At 45.8% G+C, this 18,020-nt stretch overlaps 1 protein-coding gene across 8 annotated transcripts in view; it reads right to left on the reverse strand.

Annotated features, from left to right (window-relative positions):
• OTOF (otoferlin) overlaps positions 1–18,020 on the reverse strand; it is a 1,702,209-nt gene that overhangs the window by 136,667 nt on the left and 1,547,522 nt on the right. For all 8 annotated transcript variants that reach the window (XM_069605607.1, XM_069605606.1, XM_069605604.1 and 5 more), the window contains one exon: positions 16,639–16,799. In XM_069605607.1, coding sequence (XP_069461708.1) covers positions 16,639–16,799 — 161 coding nt within the window. The remainder of the gene's footprint in view (positions 1–16,638; positions 16,800–18,020) is intronic.

Consider the following 18,020-nt stretch of genomic DNA (forward strand, 5'->3'; position numbering starts at 1 on the left):
TCCACAGCGGCCTCAGCGGAAGTGTGGAGATATCAGACACGTCCAGGATTCCATTCCTTGGAGAGGTGGCAACTAGTCATCATAATAAAGAACTTAACAAGCCTGAGTCCATGTTGCTTGGGGATATCACAGACCCTCCTGGTGGTGGGGGGTTAACGTGAATCTAGGGCTGGCTGTTCATCTGGTTAAGGAGTTAGCAGACCTGTCAATCAAGATTGTTAAACAAAAACGTCTAAGCCTGTCAAGTGTCAATGATTGTCTCCGTATTCTTGACCAATCTCTGGTGCAGGCTGACGAAATGGTAGAGAGGCTGGAAAGGGACGGTAGGGTTCCCCCTCAGAGCCCCATGGTGAATCAAATGGGTGGGGTAACTGCCTATGATGCTAATAACATGGACCTCCCACTGGAGGAAATGAGTGGGGAAGGCGCTGATGTGAACAAATTGAAGAGTCAGTCCTCCCCCCAAATAAAGCCAGCTTTAAAGGAAAAGGCCAGACCAAGATCAAGATATAAAAGTCAGGACTCTGAATGGGACCCAGATGCGGATGTGTTATTTGAAGGATTGGGCTCTAGTTCCTCGTCCTCAAGAGGATCTTCCTCAGTTGAGGGTGTGGATTTAGGGTGAAGGAAAAGGGAGAGTGGGAATGTTTCTGGAGTTGAGGTAAATGCACGGGTGCAACAGTTGGTGATGGCCTCACTAACAACTGCTTTGGCCCCATTTACTAAATTATATGTGCCCTCTATAACTCCGCTCAGGACCACTATGCTCTATTGTCTACCATTAGTAGCAGGATGACAGGATTGGAAACCTTTGCTAATAAAGTTGAAATGAGGCTGCATAGAGAAGCAGAACATTCAGCATCCTGGCAAAATAGACTTTGTGATTTGGCTAGGAGAGAAATGGGGGATAAAAACATGATGATGGAGGCACTACTCCAGGATTGTAAATTGATGCAGACTCATTTCAAGGAAGATCAACGTGTCACCATTGCTATGCCTTCTAAACCAGCAAAGGCAGTGGATAAACTCGAGATGGCAAGAGTAAAGGAGGTGCAAGAAGTGGTGGTGTTGGATGGGGTTGATCCTATGGTGGAGAAGGTGGTGAGAAAAAGTAATGTTTTCTCAGTATTTAAGCCACTAAAGGTTGGGGCAAATGAATACAAGCATCGAATGTGTCAGTTCCGAAAAAAAGGCAAGGAAAGAACTGACATTAAAAGAGACAGGTAAAAATATTGCAGTGATGGATAGTCCAGATAAGGAGGAAGTGATTGAGAGCAACTCCATTCCCTCAATGGATCTGAGTGATCTGGTTGAAGAAATTGAAAGGATTGAGGAAGATGACAGGTGGAAGGAGGTGAGTCTTTCGAATGGGAAACCATTGAACGCCAACTTGCACTTCCTCCACAATTCCCGATTAGGTCTGGAGTGAATCTGAGTGGGAAATCAGTATCTGCAATAACAATAGGTGCTGCGAAGCGGGAAATAAAAGAAGGGGGGATACTGAATTCTGCACCTGTCACAGGGAAATCAACATTTGAAGCGCCTATGTCCAATATGCCTTCAGACCAAAAATGAAGTGGAAAACAGACTCAGAGTGTATCGAAGAAATCTGCTCTGACGGGCCAAAACCTTGAGGGTAGTGCAGATATCCTAGAGAAATCCACCGTGGCCTTAATAACATTGGAAGAAAGAGGAAAGGGCTGCTTTCTTTTGACTCTAACTAAATCCCCGGGACATCATAAACAAAGCAAGCCTAACGGAATTGATTTAGGGCTCTTAGGGCGAGAGAAAAAGGTTGAAAAAAGTAAAGCTGATGCCAAGAAAGCAGTCCAGAAAAGCCCAACAATCTATGTGGAAAGAATTGAGGCTGGACCCAATATGCCTGTGTTAAATAGAAAGAATGTGATGAGGCTGTTAAATTGTATTATTCCAACTCACAAAATGGCCTCAAGCAATATCAGAATTGTGGAGTTTGTGGGGAAGAAGAGAACAGACTGGGTTCTTCTGCATTTATTCTCCCAGGTCAAGAAAGATCTACTCCTGTCAGCACAAGAATATGTTTCTGAGGTTAGAGTATGAAGTGAGCGACTATCATGAAAGAATTTGAGATAGTTGGAGGGAAGCAACTGTACAAAGGGAATTAAAGAAAAATACCTTCTCTAAAAATAAGCCGACACAACGGTATGAAGAAGGAAAGAAGCTGGAGAAAAATAAGAACCATTAAGAAAGTGCTGTAGCCTATGTGAGGGCTGCTCTGATTGCATTAGATTTCACTGTCTGTAACATCAGAAAAAGAAGTGAAAAGGAGCGGAGACAAGATGTTAATGGTGGGTGTGATGGGAATTCGTGGGCCTGGTTGGCGGACACAATTAACAAGCCTAGAGGGGAATAGATTAGCAAGGAAAGGAGACCAGACACATTGAAGATCGGATACTGGAACTCTAGAGGCTTTCGACTCTTATTTAATGAAAAAGTCCCTGATTTGGAACTGTTTGAAATTCTGATATTCCAAGAAACTTGGTTAATGGAAAAACCGGCCTGTAATGGATATGCAGCTTATCTAAATCCGGCTCCTAAGGGAATAACGGGGCGTCCCTTTGATAGTTTGTGTCATTGATCAAGTTGGAATCAGGGTGGAGTGTGACAGTGGTCAAATGCCCAAATCCTTATGTCCAGGCGCTATTTTTAAAATGCAAGAATTATGTAGTAGAGACCTAATTGGTGTTAATTAATATCTACCGGTGTGTGAATATGATGCAAGAGATGAAGATGGTAGCCTCAGTGATTGAAATTGTAGATGCATCAATGTGTGAATGGGATGAGGTAAAAGTGGTTATCTGTGGTGATCTAAATATAAGGTTGTTGGACAGAATGGGCACCCCCTTGATGGAAAGTCAATGGAAAGAAAGAGAGCGTGAGTGGATGTGCAATGGGCAAGTTAGAGAGATGCACCTGTTAAATGCCCAAACTAGTGAGGATATCCCTGGAGGCCCCACTTCGAAATGTGGAGAACTACAGTCAGCTATAGACTACTACTTTGTGTATCATAACCTTAGAGAGAAGGTGGAGTGGTTCTCCATTCTACCTCATCGATTCAGCGACCACAACCTGTTAGCAATTCATATTTCGGGATGAGATTGTTCTAAACCATTCAAACAGATGGGAGAAGTGGAGCTAGGGTGGGGTGGCAATAGATTAAAATTGAAACAACAAGAGGTAGCAAAAGCTACTAGTCTATATGTGGAGCAAATCCAGGAAGATCCCAATTAGATTGAATACCTTGGAATCCTTAAAAAATGTACTCTAAAAGAAAATCCCCATGGAAAAACCAACTGGGTCCAGAGGCATGTGTATGACCCAGAACTAGTAAACAGGCGAAGGTAATTGAGAAAAGAGATAAAGACCATTAGACGAGATGGTCAAAACTCAAAACTGGAAAGAATAAGGATAATTCAGCAAAAATTGGTGTAAGAGCTCCAGGGCAATCAGAGAGCAAAATGATGCCGAATTGATGCTCAGAGCTGTGGGTGCTAAAAGTTCCAAAAACACCTGGGAATTAATTAGTAATTGGGGTGTGTTTTGAGAGGCTAGCACCATGGAAATGGTATCAGAGAGTGATTGGTTGTTTGCATTATTCCACTCTGTTTGAAGATCCGAAGTGGAGTGGTGGTAAAGTGAATGAATCCTCTCTATCTAGGTGGAACTTTTCATTTGACGAAAACAATGCAATAATGATGATTGGCAATTTGAGTTCCTCACGGGTGGTCAGGCCTGATGGCTTATCTACCTATGAATTGAAAGAAAATAAGGAGGAGTGGGGCAAGTTGCTAGTCACCATGTCTTCTCAGATTATAAGAAATTCCTGCATCGTGGAGGGAGGCCAACATAGTTCCCATCTTTAAAAAAGGTTGCCGGGCTGAGCCTAGGAATTACCGGCCCATAGCCTTCTTCGATTCAATTGGGAAACTCTTCACTACAGTATTGCTTAGAGACCTGCGAGCTTGGCCGGTGAAAAGGGAGATTCTGGACCCTAGACAGACGGGGTTCGTGAAGGGGGTTGGTACAGCCCTTGATCTTTTGGTTATTAATCTTCTAAAGGAGAGGGCCCTGGATTCAGGGGAAACATGGTACCTCACCTTCATGGACCTCAAGCAGGCCTTTGATGAAGTCATCAAGGGGAAACTATGGTCCAAGCTGAGAAGATGGTGATGCCCTGTTGATCTTGTTGAAGCCATCAAAACCCTCTATACCGGTACTTCTGTCCGGATTAGATTGTCCAGTAGGGTGCTTTTCTCAGAAAAAATCTACACCTTCTGGGGATTCAAATAGGGATGCCCTAGCCCCCCTTCTGTTTTGTCTATACATAGCGGATTTACCCGATTCACAGAGTGAAGTAAGGGCTTTCCCTCCGAAAATTAATGGTAGGGAAGTGCCGTGGGTTTTGTTTGCGGACGAGCTCGTCTTTCTAGATCAGACGCTGATCGGTCTGCAAAGAAGATTGAGTGCCTTTGATGTCTTTTTGAGTATAAATGGCATGAAGGTGAATATCAAGGAATCTTAAATTGTGACTATGAAATATGCATGTAAAAGGAGAGGTTGAGATTTCATATGGAGAATTGCGGGTCGCTATTGGAAGTGGTAGAATCTATTTGTATCTAGGGATAACCATCAATAGGAGCCGATGTGAAAGGGAACATTATTGCCATCTGAGATCTAGTCTAGTAACATTGATAAACCAAAGGAGGTCTTTCCATCGTAAATTTTGAATGTTTGCGCTCATACCAATAATCTCATTTTACAAACAAAAGGTGGCTCAAATACTTACATATGGCTCTGAGGCCACCCTCCACCTAGCATGCCGGGCGTGGAATCAGTTAGAGGGGCTTTTTTGGAGGGCTGTGTTAAACATTCCCAATGGACTTCCTATCCAATGCGATCAGACAAGAACTTAAGCTGAAATCATTGGTATCCATTGTAATATGGAAAACTATGTCACTGTACAGAAAATGTGTTCTAGCTGCTCTTATTAGGCCTTTCGAAATTTTGGCCATAGGTACGGACACTTAAGACAAACATTTAAATATCTGGAAACTGAAAGTGGAGAAGATTTTGAAGGTAAGAGATATTGAGGTCAAGGACTTAATGGGGAACCCAATGAGGGTCAAAAAGAAGTTGCACTCGTGGGACTGGATGGATACCATAGAGCGGTGTGGAAAGGACATGCTGGGGAGTATTGGGATTGAAGAGGGAAAGGGCCTCAATATGCTTCCCCGCTATCTGCAAAAATCTCCTTCACCGAAATACGGAGATATGTTGTTAAGGTGCTGTTTAAACACCTTGGATACTCGAGAGGTGCAATGGATAAGGAAAACACCGGGGGTGGCGAGCCTGCAGTGTCGATTCTGTAAAGCAAAGGACTCATTGGAATCACCCTGGCATCTGGTAATGACATGTCAATCATTAAATCAAGAGCGAATGACATTCCTTGAAGGATACAAGAATCGGGGAGTGACCCTAAGTCCAATGGACAGATGGAAATGGATATTGATGGGTGACCATGTAGGCTTGGTAATTGCAGTTATGAAAATGCTAGTAGTCCTGTTAAAAAGCTAGAACATGTGATTTTTAAAAAACATTTTTAACTGTAAATGTTTGGAGAGGTTGGTTTAGAGGGATGTGGAAAGGATGGAGTCAATAATTTATGTTAATGTTTTTTTATTATGTCTGATGAACAATGTATTTTTTTTTACTATGAAACTAATAAAAGATTAACAACAAAAAAACAAAAAAAAGATTGCGACACTTTTGCTTGCACTGTGTATCTCCCTGAATCAACCCCCCGCCGCCCCGCCCACCTCATCCCTCTGGCACTCTCCATCTCTCCTGTTTAATCTAACTGCTTTGGTCTCCAACCCTGGTCTTTCCACTGCTGATATCTACATCAATGCTTTCTCCAGACAGTCACTGACATTCTCTCTCCTGACATATGTTTCCCCATTTGGTCTACGTCCTCTCTCCTTTCTCTTCCTCGCTCATTAATGGTGGCACCAGATGGGAATCTTGGCACACTTCTCATCATCTAGTTGCATCATCAATGTCTATTGTAATGCCACTATCATAGCACAAGGGCTCTCAGATCAACCTACTCCTTCTTGATAGGTGTCTACCGTTTCTTTTCAACTTCCCACCCTCTCCTCCCCCCCTACCGTCTTCCATCACCCCCCCCCCACTCATTTGGGGGTACCCCACCCCTGTACCACCCCTTGGAAAACCTTTAAAGGGGCAACAAGCTTCACTTAGCTACCCTCAATTCTCGCTATGCCGTCAAACACGCCTCTGGCATCTGTCTCCTCCTCGAAGACCTTGACCTTGACGTTTTTGCTCTCACTAAGATGTGGGTCAATGCCAGCTCTGTCACTGCTTTTGACACTCTTCTCCCTGAAGGCTATAAGATCCTGCCCAATCCCAGAGCCACCCAGGTGGGGGTGGATTGGCCCTGTTCTTCCCTGAGTGGGTTCCGGCCACCATCATTCCCACTCAATCCTACTCCTCCTTTGAATGCCTAGTCTGTAGGCTGTCTGTCTCTCCTTCCCTCTCCCTCACTCTCGCCACTATCGACAGGCCCCCCGGACCTCCCTGTCGGAATGGGCAGACCTCTCCTCTTCTCTCCTGGCCTCCTCCTCCAAACTTCTTTTCCTTGGGGACTTCAACATCCATCTTGACTCCCCTGATTGGCCCGCTGTACTCTTTCATGACCTCTGTGACTCTCTTTCCCTCACAATTCTTTCCTCTGGCCCAACCCATTCTGCCAGCCACACCTTGTATGTGCTGCCTTTACAGACATCCCTCTCTCCAACCCTCTAACTACTCCTCTCTCCCTGTCTGACCAATCTCTCTCCTCGCTGCCTCCCTTGACTTCATGGCCCCCGACAATGCCTCTGCCCGCACTGCCAGTCTCCATCTCCGTCATTCAACTGATGAAGTGAGTGTCAGTCACTGTGTTTGCCGCTACCTTCATTCCTCTTCCGTCCCCTACCTCTGACTCCCTGTCTGACTCTGTACTGGCTAACCTCCATCTCTCCATCTCCAACACTCTGGACATACTTTCCCCTGTCATGAGGAGCCACATCAAGCCTGCCTCCAAATGCAACTCTTGGTATGACTCAGACTTGACAACTTTGAAACGCAAGTGTATAGCTGCTGGGCGGATATAACAGGCCTCAAGTACATACTCTGACAAACTGGCCTGCCGCCTGTTCCAAAGGCAATATTGTCTCAACCTCTGCTCCAGAAAGAGGGCTCATGTTCAAGCCCGCATCACAGGGGCCACCAACAACATGGGTGAAGTGTTCAATATCTGCAAAGAACTTGCCAATCCACTGCAGTCTCTGCCACTCCTCTTCCCTCCCAGTCCCTCTGCACTGCATTGGCCACCCAGTTCGCTACCAAAACCCAGGACATCTTGTCCGCACTGTCATTGTCTCCACTTCCTTCCCACCTCCTCTCTTTCCTCCCTTTACCCCCACCTTCACCCATACTGTCCTCCTTCTCTCCTGTTGCAACGATCAGGTCTCTAGAGTGGTCCTCTGTATGAAAGTCTCCTCCAAACAGGTATCCCCCTGCACTTCCAATACTATCAAGGACAACATCTCTCTTGCCCCCTCCCTAGCTGACCTCTATAATCATTACTTTGCCACTGGCTCTTTTCCTCAACCACTCAAGCATTCTCTTGTGCACCTTCTCCTAAAAACGCTGTCTGTAGACCCCTCTTGCCCGGCTAACTATCGCTCTATCTCTATCACCCCTTTCTTGGACAAACTCATGGAGAAGCTTGTCATCTCCCAACTGACCGGTCACGCAGAATCGGCTGGCTGTCTCCACGACCACCAGTCTGGCTACAGAACATCCAGAGGCATGGAAACTGCTCTCCTGAACACCTGTGAAGACCTGCTCTCAAACCTGGACTCAAACTCCCTCTCTGTTCTGATTCTCCTTGATCTTTCTTCTGCCTTTGACACTTTCACTCATGCCATCCTCATATGTCGTCTCTGTGATACCCTCGGCATCACGGATCGGGTACTGGCATGGCTGGAACTCCACTTCCACCTCACACTATATCTGTGGCATCCCTCAAGGGCTCTATCATATCACCATGGCTCTTCAACGTTTATCTTGTCCCTCTGGCTCACTTGATCTCCACCTTCTCTCCTCACTTTCAGTGCTATGCTGACGACACACAGCTCTCCTATAAGCTTCCTTCCTCTACCTCCTCTTCGTCCTCTCTCATTCCTGACTGCCTGACTGCCATCCAGGCATTATGTTCTACTAATGATCTAACCCTTAATGCCAGCAAGACATCCAGACATTGTGTTCTACTAATGATCTATCCCTTAATGCCAGCAAGACTGAGATCCTTCTCATTGGGATGCCTGCTCCCTGCATCCCCCCCCACTCTCTGGCCTCCCTCATTGGGCCCCCTTAGATCTCCCTCTTCTGAGGCAAAAAACATCGGGGTCAACTTTGACTCCTCTGTCTCCTTCTCTCAGCACATAACAGACCTTGCCAAGAAATCCAACTTTCAGCTCCACCTCCTCAGAGGCATTCTCCCTTTCCTCTAATAACAAACAAGGTGGTTGCCCCTGGTGATGCAGCTATGGTGGGGGTCTAGAATATGCATTTCTAAGGATATCAATAAGGATATCAATGACAAAGGGACCTGCTGAGGGACTTCAGGGCAAATAACGGTACCGCTAATAGCGGTACCGTTATTTGCTCCTTCCCTATTCCCATTGAGCCCTATGGGGGCTGAAATGGGAATGGGTAAGGGCCTTGGTGAATGGGGAATTACCGCCCCGCCAACCTTGGAATGGGGCTGTAATTTCCTCATTCACCAAGGCAGACTCGGTAAAATACCGGCGGCAACCATGACGCTAATAGCGTCATGGTTACCGCCGTCCGTGTATGAGGCCCAATGTCTCCAGAGCTCTGGTCTCTGTAACCACCCCTTCCTCAATCTGCCTCTTGCCTCCCTTGCCTCCCTTCACCCTCTTCAACTAATACAGGGCTGCAAGACTTATCCTTGACCTAAAGCCCAGGGGCTGCGTCTCTCCAGCCCTTAAATCTCTCCACTGGCTCCTCTCTACATCCAGCTATCTCTCCCTAAAACCTCCCTGCTAGAGTGCTTCGGTCCTCTACCTCCAACTCTCTGCAGGTCAGACGCTTCTCCAAGCAGAAAGTGAGAGGTAGATCTCTTTCCTCGGCAGGAGCCTCCCTCTGGAATGGTATCCTTGCCCCCTCAGACTTCATCCGGATCTTCTCAAATTCTGGAAACTTCTCAAGACTTTCCTCTTCTCCTCCTACTCCCCTCTCCCCCTCCCTTGCTAATGCCCCTCAGGTGTTGTATCTGGTGGCTGGCCCCTTCTGGGTCTTACTGGGGCCAGCACCCCCCTTGACCAGTCTCCCCCAGAAACCCCCTTCAGCACTTTCTCTTGGACACCTTTCCCTGACTAGTCTGCATCTGGTCCCCCCCTGTCCATCGCACCTGTGTTCCCTCGCCCCCTTTCCCCTGGCACTTGCGCTCATTGGCTCCCCTTAGTACTTGCTCAGCCCCCCTGCAGACCGCATCCTGCACTTCTACCACTGGCACGTGCCCTCATTGGCTCCCCTTAGCATTTGCTCAGGCCCTCCCCTCTGCCCCCCACCCCTCCCCCTCTTAATCCACTCCTTCTTACCCTCCTTATACCCCTGCACTTTTTGTCTCTACATTTGCATGGTAAGAATGTCACAAGATCTAGTATGTCTGTACTGTTGTTTTTCAATTATGCCCCCCCCACACTTTTGTCTTATGGTGCATGGAAACACATGTGTATAGGCGCCATACAAATGTCCCATAAATGAAATAAATATATAAAATCCTCATTGGGTCAGACAACAAAATTCTGTGTCACAGTTCCCAAATGTGAAGCACTTCCTAAACATTTCTCATGCACAGCATATTTTGGGGAAAAGACTGCGTGCATGCAGGAATGTGGCACTCGTGCAAACATACACGAGTGCATATTTTGAAAAATGTCTATGGGAATTCCAAGTTTTCTCCTGACCCGCACACACAACACCTGCGCCAAAGACCAAGAGCTGTCATGTGGGCCACAGGTTTCCAACTGTTAGTGTTTCTCACTCCTTCCTCTCTCCTTGCACCTTCAGTGGTGGTTCTGCAGCTGATTACATCTTGCATTTCAACTGGGAACTCTGACTTGCAATGCTGTGCTGCCCACTCCAGACAGAACTCCTGTCGACCGCTGCCGACATGCTTCCGTTGCCTGGCTCAGCTGCACATGGCTGAATTCCTCTTCTACCTTATTACCACCGCCCATCTCCGAATTCCCTTCAGGATCCACCAGGAGCATGATGTAAAAACCTGCAAGACCAGATTCTTGGATGGAAAGTTGTCAGCCTAATCGACTGCATTGTAAAGGAAGAGGGACAGGTGCTCACGGCCCTCATTACAGAAAATCCAGGCTCTGACACAGGATGTGGTCTGCTATAACGCGTGGATCGTAGGCAGTGGGTGGCCTTTGAAGGAGGCGGAAGCATGGAGACAGGAGGTGAGTCCCGAAGTGCATATACATAGCACATGCATGTCATCCAACATTTCTCATGCTTAGATAGACACTGACTCCCAGCTCCATCTTGTACAGATTGCAGGATGCGGCTGTGCCCAAAACCTTGAGCCGGGCAGTGATAGGGCAAGATAGCCCTAGCCCACCTGCAGAGAAGACAGATGATTTGTCCCTTTACACCCTATATTCCATCCTCTAGAAGCCGTCCAACTCCCCTTCTCAGAGCCACCTTGCATAGGCTGAAGTTGGGGAATGCGCTGTGGCTGGGGTCTTAATGAGGGCAAAGTAATGCCACTACTGGAAGTTAGTGCCACAATGGGAGTGGGGCCAATTCTCCCTTCCCACGAAATACTGCAGACATTGGGGTAAGACCAGGGCACTGCAGATCTCCCTCACTCCACTTTTCACAGCCAGGTCAGCATTTGCTCATTTCAAGGCTTGACTCTGGACTAGGATTGAAGCTATGGAGACCTGTCAGAAACAAGAGTGCCAAAAATTGGGGGGGGACTTGTGTTGGCCATGGCCCAGGTGACCTGGATCTCCATGATCCACAGCATGCAGGCGTTCTCTAGGTTCTTGGAGCCGTGGGTGCAGAAGGGAACTGGATGAACAGGTCATCATTGCACAACGTATGCACAGTCACTGCGTACTGCATCCGTCTATTGCGGTAGGCTTTTTCCATGTACCTTTATGGTATCAAGGGCCACAAGGATGCAGTCTTGCCCACCAACACAATTGTGGATGCATGTCATGCTATTCAACTTCTCTTTGCCATTTCTCAGAACAATACTGCTCTAGGAATAGACAGTGGTGCAAAAATACATTACTATCATTCATTTGGGTGGAAGGGTTGGCAGTACAATAGGTACTGTTGAGCTGAAATCTCTCTGCCTCCAGTAGTGCTGCCTAAATGAGTATTCCTGAAAGTAATAAAATAGCCTTCAGCAGCATTGTGAATGGAGTGCTGAACATTTTGCCCTTTAATGCTTGCCAGGATATTTGGGTTTAAAGCATGACTGCAGAATTTCTGTATTTGAATGGATTTAAGGCAGGCTTGTGCCTAGTGCTTCCACATAATAGCAAAAATGTGGGAATGCAGCATACTCACAGCACATCTCACTAGTGTAATAACAACATTATACAAATACATCTTTCTGTGCGAAATGGCTTCTACTGCGCCCTCTAGAAGCAATGCATACATAGGGATAAGAGCACCAAATTTATGCTCAAATTCCATCCTTTTTTAAATGTATTTTGTATTGTGCATTTGGTTAGAAGAATACAATCTTAAGCACATACAATACAGGCAAAGCAGAATTGATACAGCAATATACAGTTAAATTTACAGTATCAAATTCTATCCCCATGATTAATGCAGACCACAATCAACAATCAACTTTAAAATTTCAGACAATATTTCATATCCGTGTAGCAATTCATTCACAATCAAATATAAAAAGGGTTCACTTTAAAGTACTAAAACTAGGGCTAGTTACGTAGGGTCTCCCTCCACACATAAAAGGCAGCAGCAGTGTCTACGATTGATTCAGCGCAATAAATACAACTCCAAAATGGATCAGTTTCTATTTATTCCAAACTAGAAGTCAAAGTGGCATACCCTTTTACACACAGATCAGCCAACATAGGGCCGCATGAAAGCAAATGAAGAGGAATCGCAACCTCTTTAGCGTATAGTGGGCAAAGTCTTTCCTCATATGGGATCCCTGTCCATCAGCCCAAAGGTTCTCTAGTTGGTGGTATATTAAATCGCATGTAGACGATAAATCTCTTCATCTGATTTGAAAGGGGCTTAACCAGATAAATGCGAGGAGCATTTGGGGAGAAACCCTGGCCAGCGAACTCAGTGAGACTTTTTTTTATTGTGTAGCCTACTGAGATTCAAGTTAGCATCCAAACACAAGTTTGGGCTTTCAATTTACTCATAGCTTCAGGGGAGTCAATCAAATCATTAATATTTAAATTTATCTCATACAAAAATGTCATGGTGGTCTTCCGGAGGTCTTGAAGGTATGAATTAGAGGTGGCTCGATTGTAATGCTCTGCAATAAGACCCTGCAAGCAATTAGTGTGTATGTTTGAAGAAAGAACGCACTGCTTTAGGCCGCTGTTGGTAAGTATCGATTGCAAAACTAAACCTTCCTGGTTGATGCACACAACAACAGATGTATCTGTATAAATTACATTCTATTTCTTGTATGTGTAATTGATTTTGGAATAATGCACTCTGAGAGCTCTCTTTAGGTTCTAAGAAGTATATTATCTGCATATAAGATAGAAAGAACGTCACATCCATCCTCAAAGATGAAAGATGCGCATTCCTATAGATCAGATCAATGAATTGTATTTACATGTCACAAGCTAAGAAATAACACACCAAAACCTTGCTGGCCTTGGCAAGGCATGACCACATTCATGTAGTCAACAGTGAACACATTTCTGAATCCGGGCTCACTTTGCAAGCTAGGGCTGGCACCCCTTTTAAAACTGGAGGCTGTTCCAAAGCTTCCTAGGAGACTAGGAAGGGCCCATATAGAAATATAGAATAATAGAAGTATATAGAGAGACAGCATCCTAAGCGCCCCCCTCCCAACTAAATGTTGGAGTTGCTCAATAGTGTTTCACAAGAGTAGAACGTGCTGTGGGCTCGCTGGTTTTTAAGAGTGGCAAATAGTGATGCCATTATTTCCCCCACCCCACATAGTTGATAGCAATTTTTATCATCTGTGAGTTAGAATTAATTAAGAATGTTGTCAAGTGCTGTGCCTGGTAAAGACTTCAGAGAACTCAGAGATTCTAAAGCAATTATACAATTGACACAGAGCCATGGGAAAATCCAATGCTATCTTTTCCAAGAACCGTTCGGCGGCTCCTTAGTGCCGCAGGCTGATCTATGCTTGCTTCCTTTCACTAGGGTCTCTGGAGGTCCCTGGCTGCTTATCCCAGTGAAGCAACCTGAAATTGCCCCACGGAGGCGCTATTGTGCATATTAAGACCCACATCTCCATTGAGTGGACCTCTGTGGTCCTTTTTAAACCAAGCTTCTTCACTACACGGCCACAAACTCTAACAGAAGTTAGATCAAATGTTTGTTCCTCTGAGCTACTGCTTTACTAACCCTGGCTCCAAAAAAATGTTGGTTGACCACTTTCGCTAAAGAACTAGAACATGGCTTGATTCTCTAATGAAAAGACAAAAGGGAGAGCCAAGAAAGATTGAAATGCCATCCAGCGTACATCCTTATTCCTAGGTTCCCCTCCTGGAAGAGACTCCTTGAGCATTTTACCATTCCAAAGGTTATAGAATGGCCACTCCTCTGTGCCGCACAGCTGATGCTTGAGCATGGAGGCCAGTGGATTGTTAGTCTCGTCCCCAGATGGTCCTCTTTTTTGATCCCTGAATATGAACTCATTTTACGCCTTGAATCTGCAAATTCCCTTCTCTCCTGTCAGTGATTCTGTAGCATTGTCCTTCTCACAGGTGAGGGTGTCACATTCCAAAGATGACATGATTAGCTGTGGGTCGGGCCATTCATATTATCATGAGGACTTAAAAAAAGTAGAATAGAATTATTTTAAAGCCATTTTTAAATATTGATTGCTTCATATGAATCATAAACACACACTCCTTTCGTTGCGGGGACAAAATGGTGCAGATGCATGAAAATCCAAGGAATACATGTCTGTGTGGTTTGCCACATCCATGCCTGTTTTGGTGCAGATTCACTGCATGGAGTGGGAGCTCTGGTTCTCCACTCAATTCAGGGAATCCAAACGCCTATCCTATTGCATCAGTACTCTGATGCAGGCCGGGAGTCATGGATCCCTGCGGCTTTTTATCATGTGCTAAGAACAGTCAGATTCAATATAGATCCGCTGTAATGACCGCTGCCATGTTTTCGTTGTAGCCGCTATCACTGATCTCCACGTGGTACATGCATGGCAGTGAATTGAATTGGATTACCTGCATGACACACTGTTAGGTATGCACTGGAACCTGTGACAATGGCGCGTCATGCAGGGATTCATCAGAATCTGCTGGAAAGAGCCTGCACTGCAGAAGCGGCAGTAGTCAGGCCCTCAGTAGGCACTTATTTGATTTGAACAGAACAAATGGGTTTTCAGTGTCTGTGGAAAATGGAGGAGTGCGGGCAATGGCTGGTGGCTTTGTGGCTTTGTTTCTTCAAGTGCAGGTACATCGCTCCCTAGTGTCCTGTTGCCATGGAGGTTGAACAACTGTTTCAGGTGAAGGACTTTTTATGTGATACAAATAATCATCAAGCATACCCTTGCTTCCAATTGAACCGATGCGCATGTAACACATACGGGGTGGCGTGTTTGTATTTTTTGCCAGACAGCCTTTCAGACAGCCAACTTCTCCTAAATAACCTTTCTGCTTCTCCCAATCACTTTAATTCTTTTTGCCCTAATAAATCATTGCTTGACCTTTTTGTCACCTCTCTCTATCACAGCGACATACTAACAACGTATGCACCTGCCCACGCGCATTTTACTACGTAGACCTGTGGGTGAGGTTGCTTTGCACCAGAGGATGGTGGCTCACAAGGGTCCTGCTTATGTGGATAATATAATTTCCTGTGGAACCATTAAACATCTGGTAGATTTGCCCCACGCTCCATCATGTCTATCATTAATATGTGCCTCCCTAGTGGGTCATCATAAGCAATGTTACATGCTACCACCTCATCTTGGAGGTGTGGGGCTGATTTATCTTGGCAATGCCATGAAACCTTACCTTGTAGCCTTGGTGCCTCATCCCCTCTAGATGACAGAGAGAATTAAACATATGCCAGAACAGCAAAGACAGTAACAGGTTTACAACAACCATGCTACCAATGAGCAACACCTGTTATGAAAAAAATAACTAATTTGGAAGAGCTAACACAAGTGATGTATGTGGGGCGTTCTGCCCAGTGACCGGCTTGTCTGGGTCAATCTCCACCAAAAGCCTGGTGGTTCCATCCCTGCAAACTTTTAAATACACCATGAGCGGTGACTACCATCAGAGCCCTACTCTATTTTAATCTCCTGTTCTCAGGTTATGCTGCGTACAGACCACTGAACAGAAGCCCGAGTGTCCTTACCGTGCAGAGAGAATGTCATATTATAGTAACTGAGGCCTCCTGGTGCATCCGAGTTCAGCCTCTCATAATGCCTTCTGCCAATTTTTATTTTCTTCAAATATAGTCTTGTTTATCAGAGGTAGCTGATCTGGAAAGCTTCACCCATCGACAGGCACCACCTTTGACCTCCTACCAATTGAGGTAAATGACCACCCAAAAGATCTCAGGGTTGCTGGAAAACCCGCCAGTGGGCAGTGGGTTTTCTGCATCCCTGTAACAGCTGTACCGCTGCCTGATATTCCGAAAGGGCCGCAGTAACAGGTACTCCCCATTTCCACTGAGTCCATTAGGACTCCATGGAAAGGTGGACATTGAAGCACCGGCACCATTTGTAATGGTGCCGGTGCTTCTGTGACAACCATGCTGGTAGGGGCCTGAAAACCCAGCAGGTCAGGCCTGCCAGGGGATCCGTTCCCCCGACTGGCATCGTCGTAGTATGGCAGTTCGGGAAGTGTGTCGGTATGTTGCAACCGGCACCGTTTTTTGTGGTTGCGATACTCGGAATGAAGCCCCATGTGTTAAATGAACTTCTACTGCACAAATGTCCCGGTCAGCTGTGCAATAACGAGGCCATTAATCTCCGACATGCTAAAAAAATATTAGTTACTCAAGTCAATAAAATGCTTACAAATTCTTTCTACAACCACCCAGCTTTGATTGACTCTAACCTTCACTAGAAGGCCCATTATTTAATATATAAGGCCGTTATGTTAAATCTCATAATCAAACACATCACCATGGGAGAATTTATCATTCCTGGGATGTGGCACACTTGAGTTGAATAGGTTATGTTTCTTTTAAGGTAGGTCAACTTTTTTCGGCCTGATCACCCGCTTACAATGGTGACCCCAGACTTACCATTTTCATCGTCTATCTCCGTCGGACCGGTGAACACTCGGTTTGTGACTTTCACTCTCCCTCCTGGTCCGAAGTGAGGCCCATCCAGCTTCCCTTCTTTGCAGAGCTTGGAGAGAATTTGGGTGGGTTTTACGGGGTCCCTCCACATGTTGTAGCCATGACTGCAGGAGAGGACATAAGACATGAAGCAGGGTTGTCATGATTAGACTCATAAAAGATTAACCTGAGCTTCGGCCGCTATGTATTAACACATCACAAGCAGAGCTCTAAAAGTGACAGTAGCAAATTATTATGGGTAGTTCTAGAAGCCGAAGGACAGAGTTTCAAACCATCGAGACATGTTTTCAACATACAACAGATAGGTTTCATTGGCCGGGCTTTGGACTGTTTTTTCTCTGTTCCTAGCTGATGAGACAGGTAGATGAGGACTGCACCCCTTCCGTGTTCTCAGTCTACCCCATGGAATTAATAAAGTCCCCCATGTTATTTAATGTATATGTGAACCGTTGGCAGATCTTCCCACTAGAACAGTGCTTCTCTCAACACCATTGCGTGGGCACTTAATTTCATGTGGGGACGTTGTCTGTCCACGATATTTGCCTGTTCAAGACCGGCCTGAGGGATATTATACAGTAGATGGCAGAGCACCTTTTAAAACTTTACACCGAGGGCCTGCTCATTTGCAGTGCTTTTTGCAAATTGCCTGTTCAATTGTGGATGGAGGAAGTGGCTGAGGTTGGTTTTGAACCATTTTTATACCCCTCGCTGATAGTCTTAAGCTGCACCCACCCCTATTCCTTTGGTCTCATGTGCAGCAGGTTGTTGAGGGCTGTAATTTTCCTCATGTGTACAGTTCAGGCCATTAACCCATGCATTCCTGTCAAAGATCTCAGGCTTTTGTGATCGCCCCTGTGGATTCAGGTAATGTTTGCCTGCCTACACGCTCGCTCCCCTGGTGGCTGAGTAACACGTGCCTGCCAGGCTGCCAGAAAACAATTCCACTGACTCCCTCTTGAGCACCACAATAAACTCACTGCCTGGCTTCCATGGCAACGCATCAGGGCCCGCCGCCTTCACTTACTGAGAAGCTTGGCTCTCTGCGGTTGACTGTGGGTACTGAAGTCATGGTGTAAATTTTGGAAGTGCCTAGTTGCAGAAACAAAGCCCAGAATCAGACCTGGGATGTTTTCTTCTGCTCAGTTTATTTTTGGAACACCGTTCCCTCTTTTCTGAAGAGTCCTTCTGAAGAATTTGCGGTTCCCTTGAAGCATGGCCATGGGCCTGTGCTATAGGCCATCGGTAGTATTTTAGCGGTGAAAGTTTATTTGATCTTTTCTTCAGTCTTTGACTTGTATCCATTGATAGTTGTGTGTTTTAGCTTG

This window comes from Ambystoma mexicanum, chromosome 4p (genome assembly GCF_040938575.1).
Source record: "Ambystoma mexicanum isolate Mex_15411 chromosome 4p, UKY_AmexF1_1, whole genome shotgun sequence".
In the NCBI taxonomy this organism is placed as follows: Eukaryota; Metazoa; Chordata; class Amphibia; order Caudata; family Ambystomatidae; genus Ambystoma; species Ambystoma mexicanum.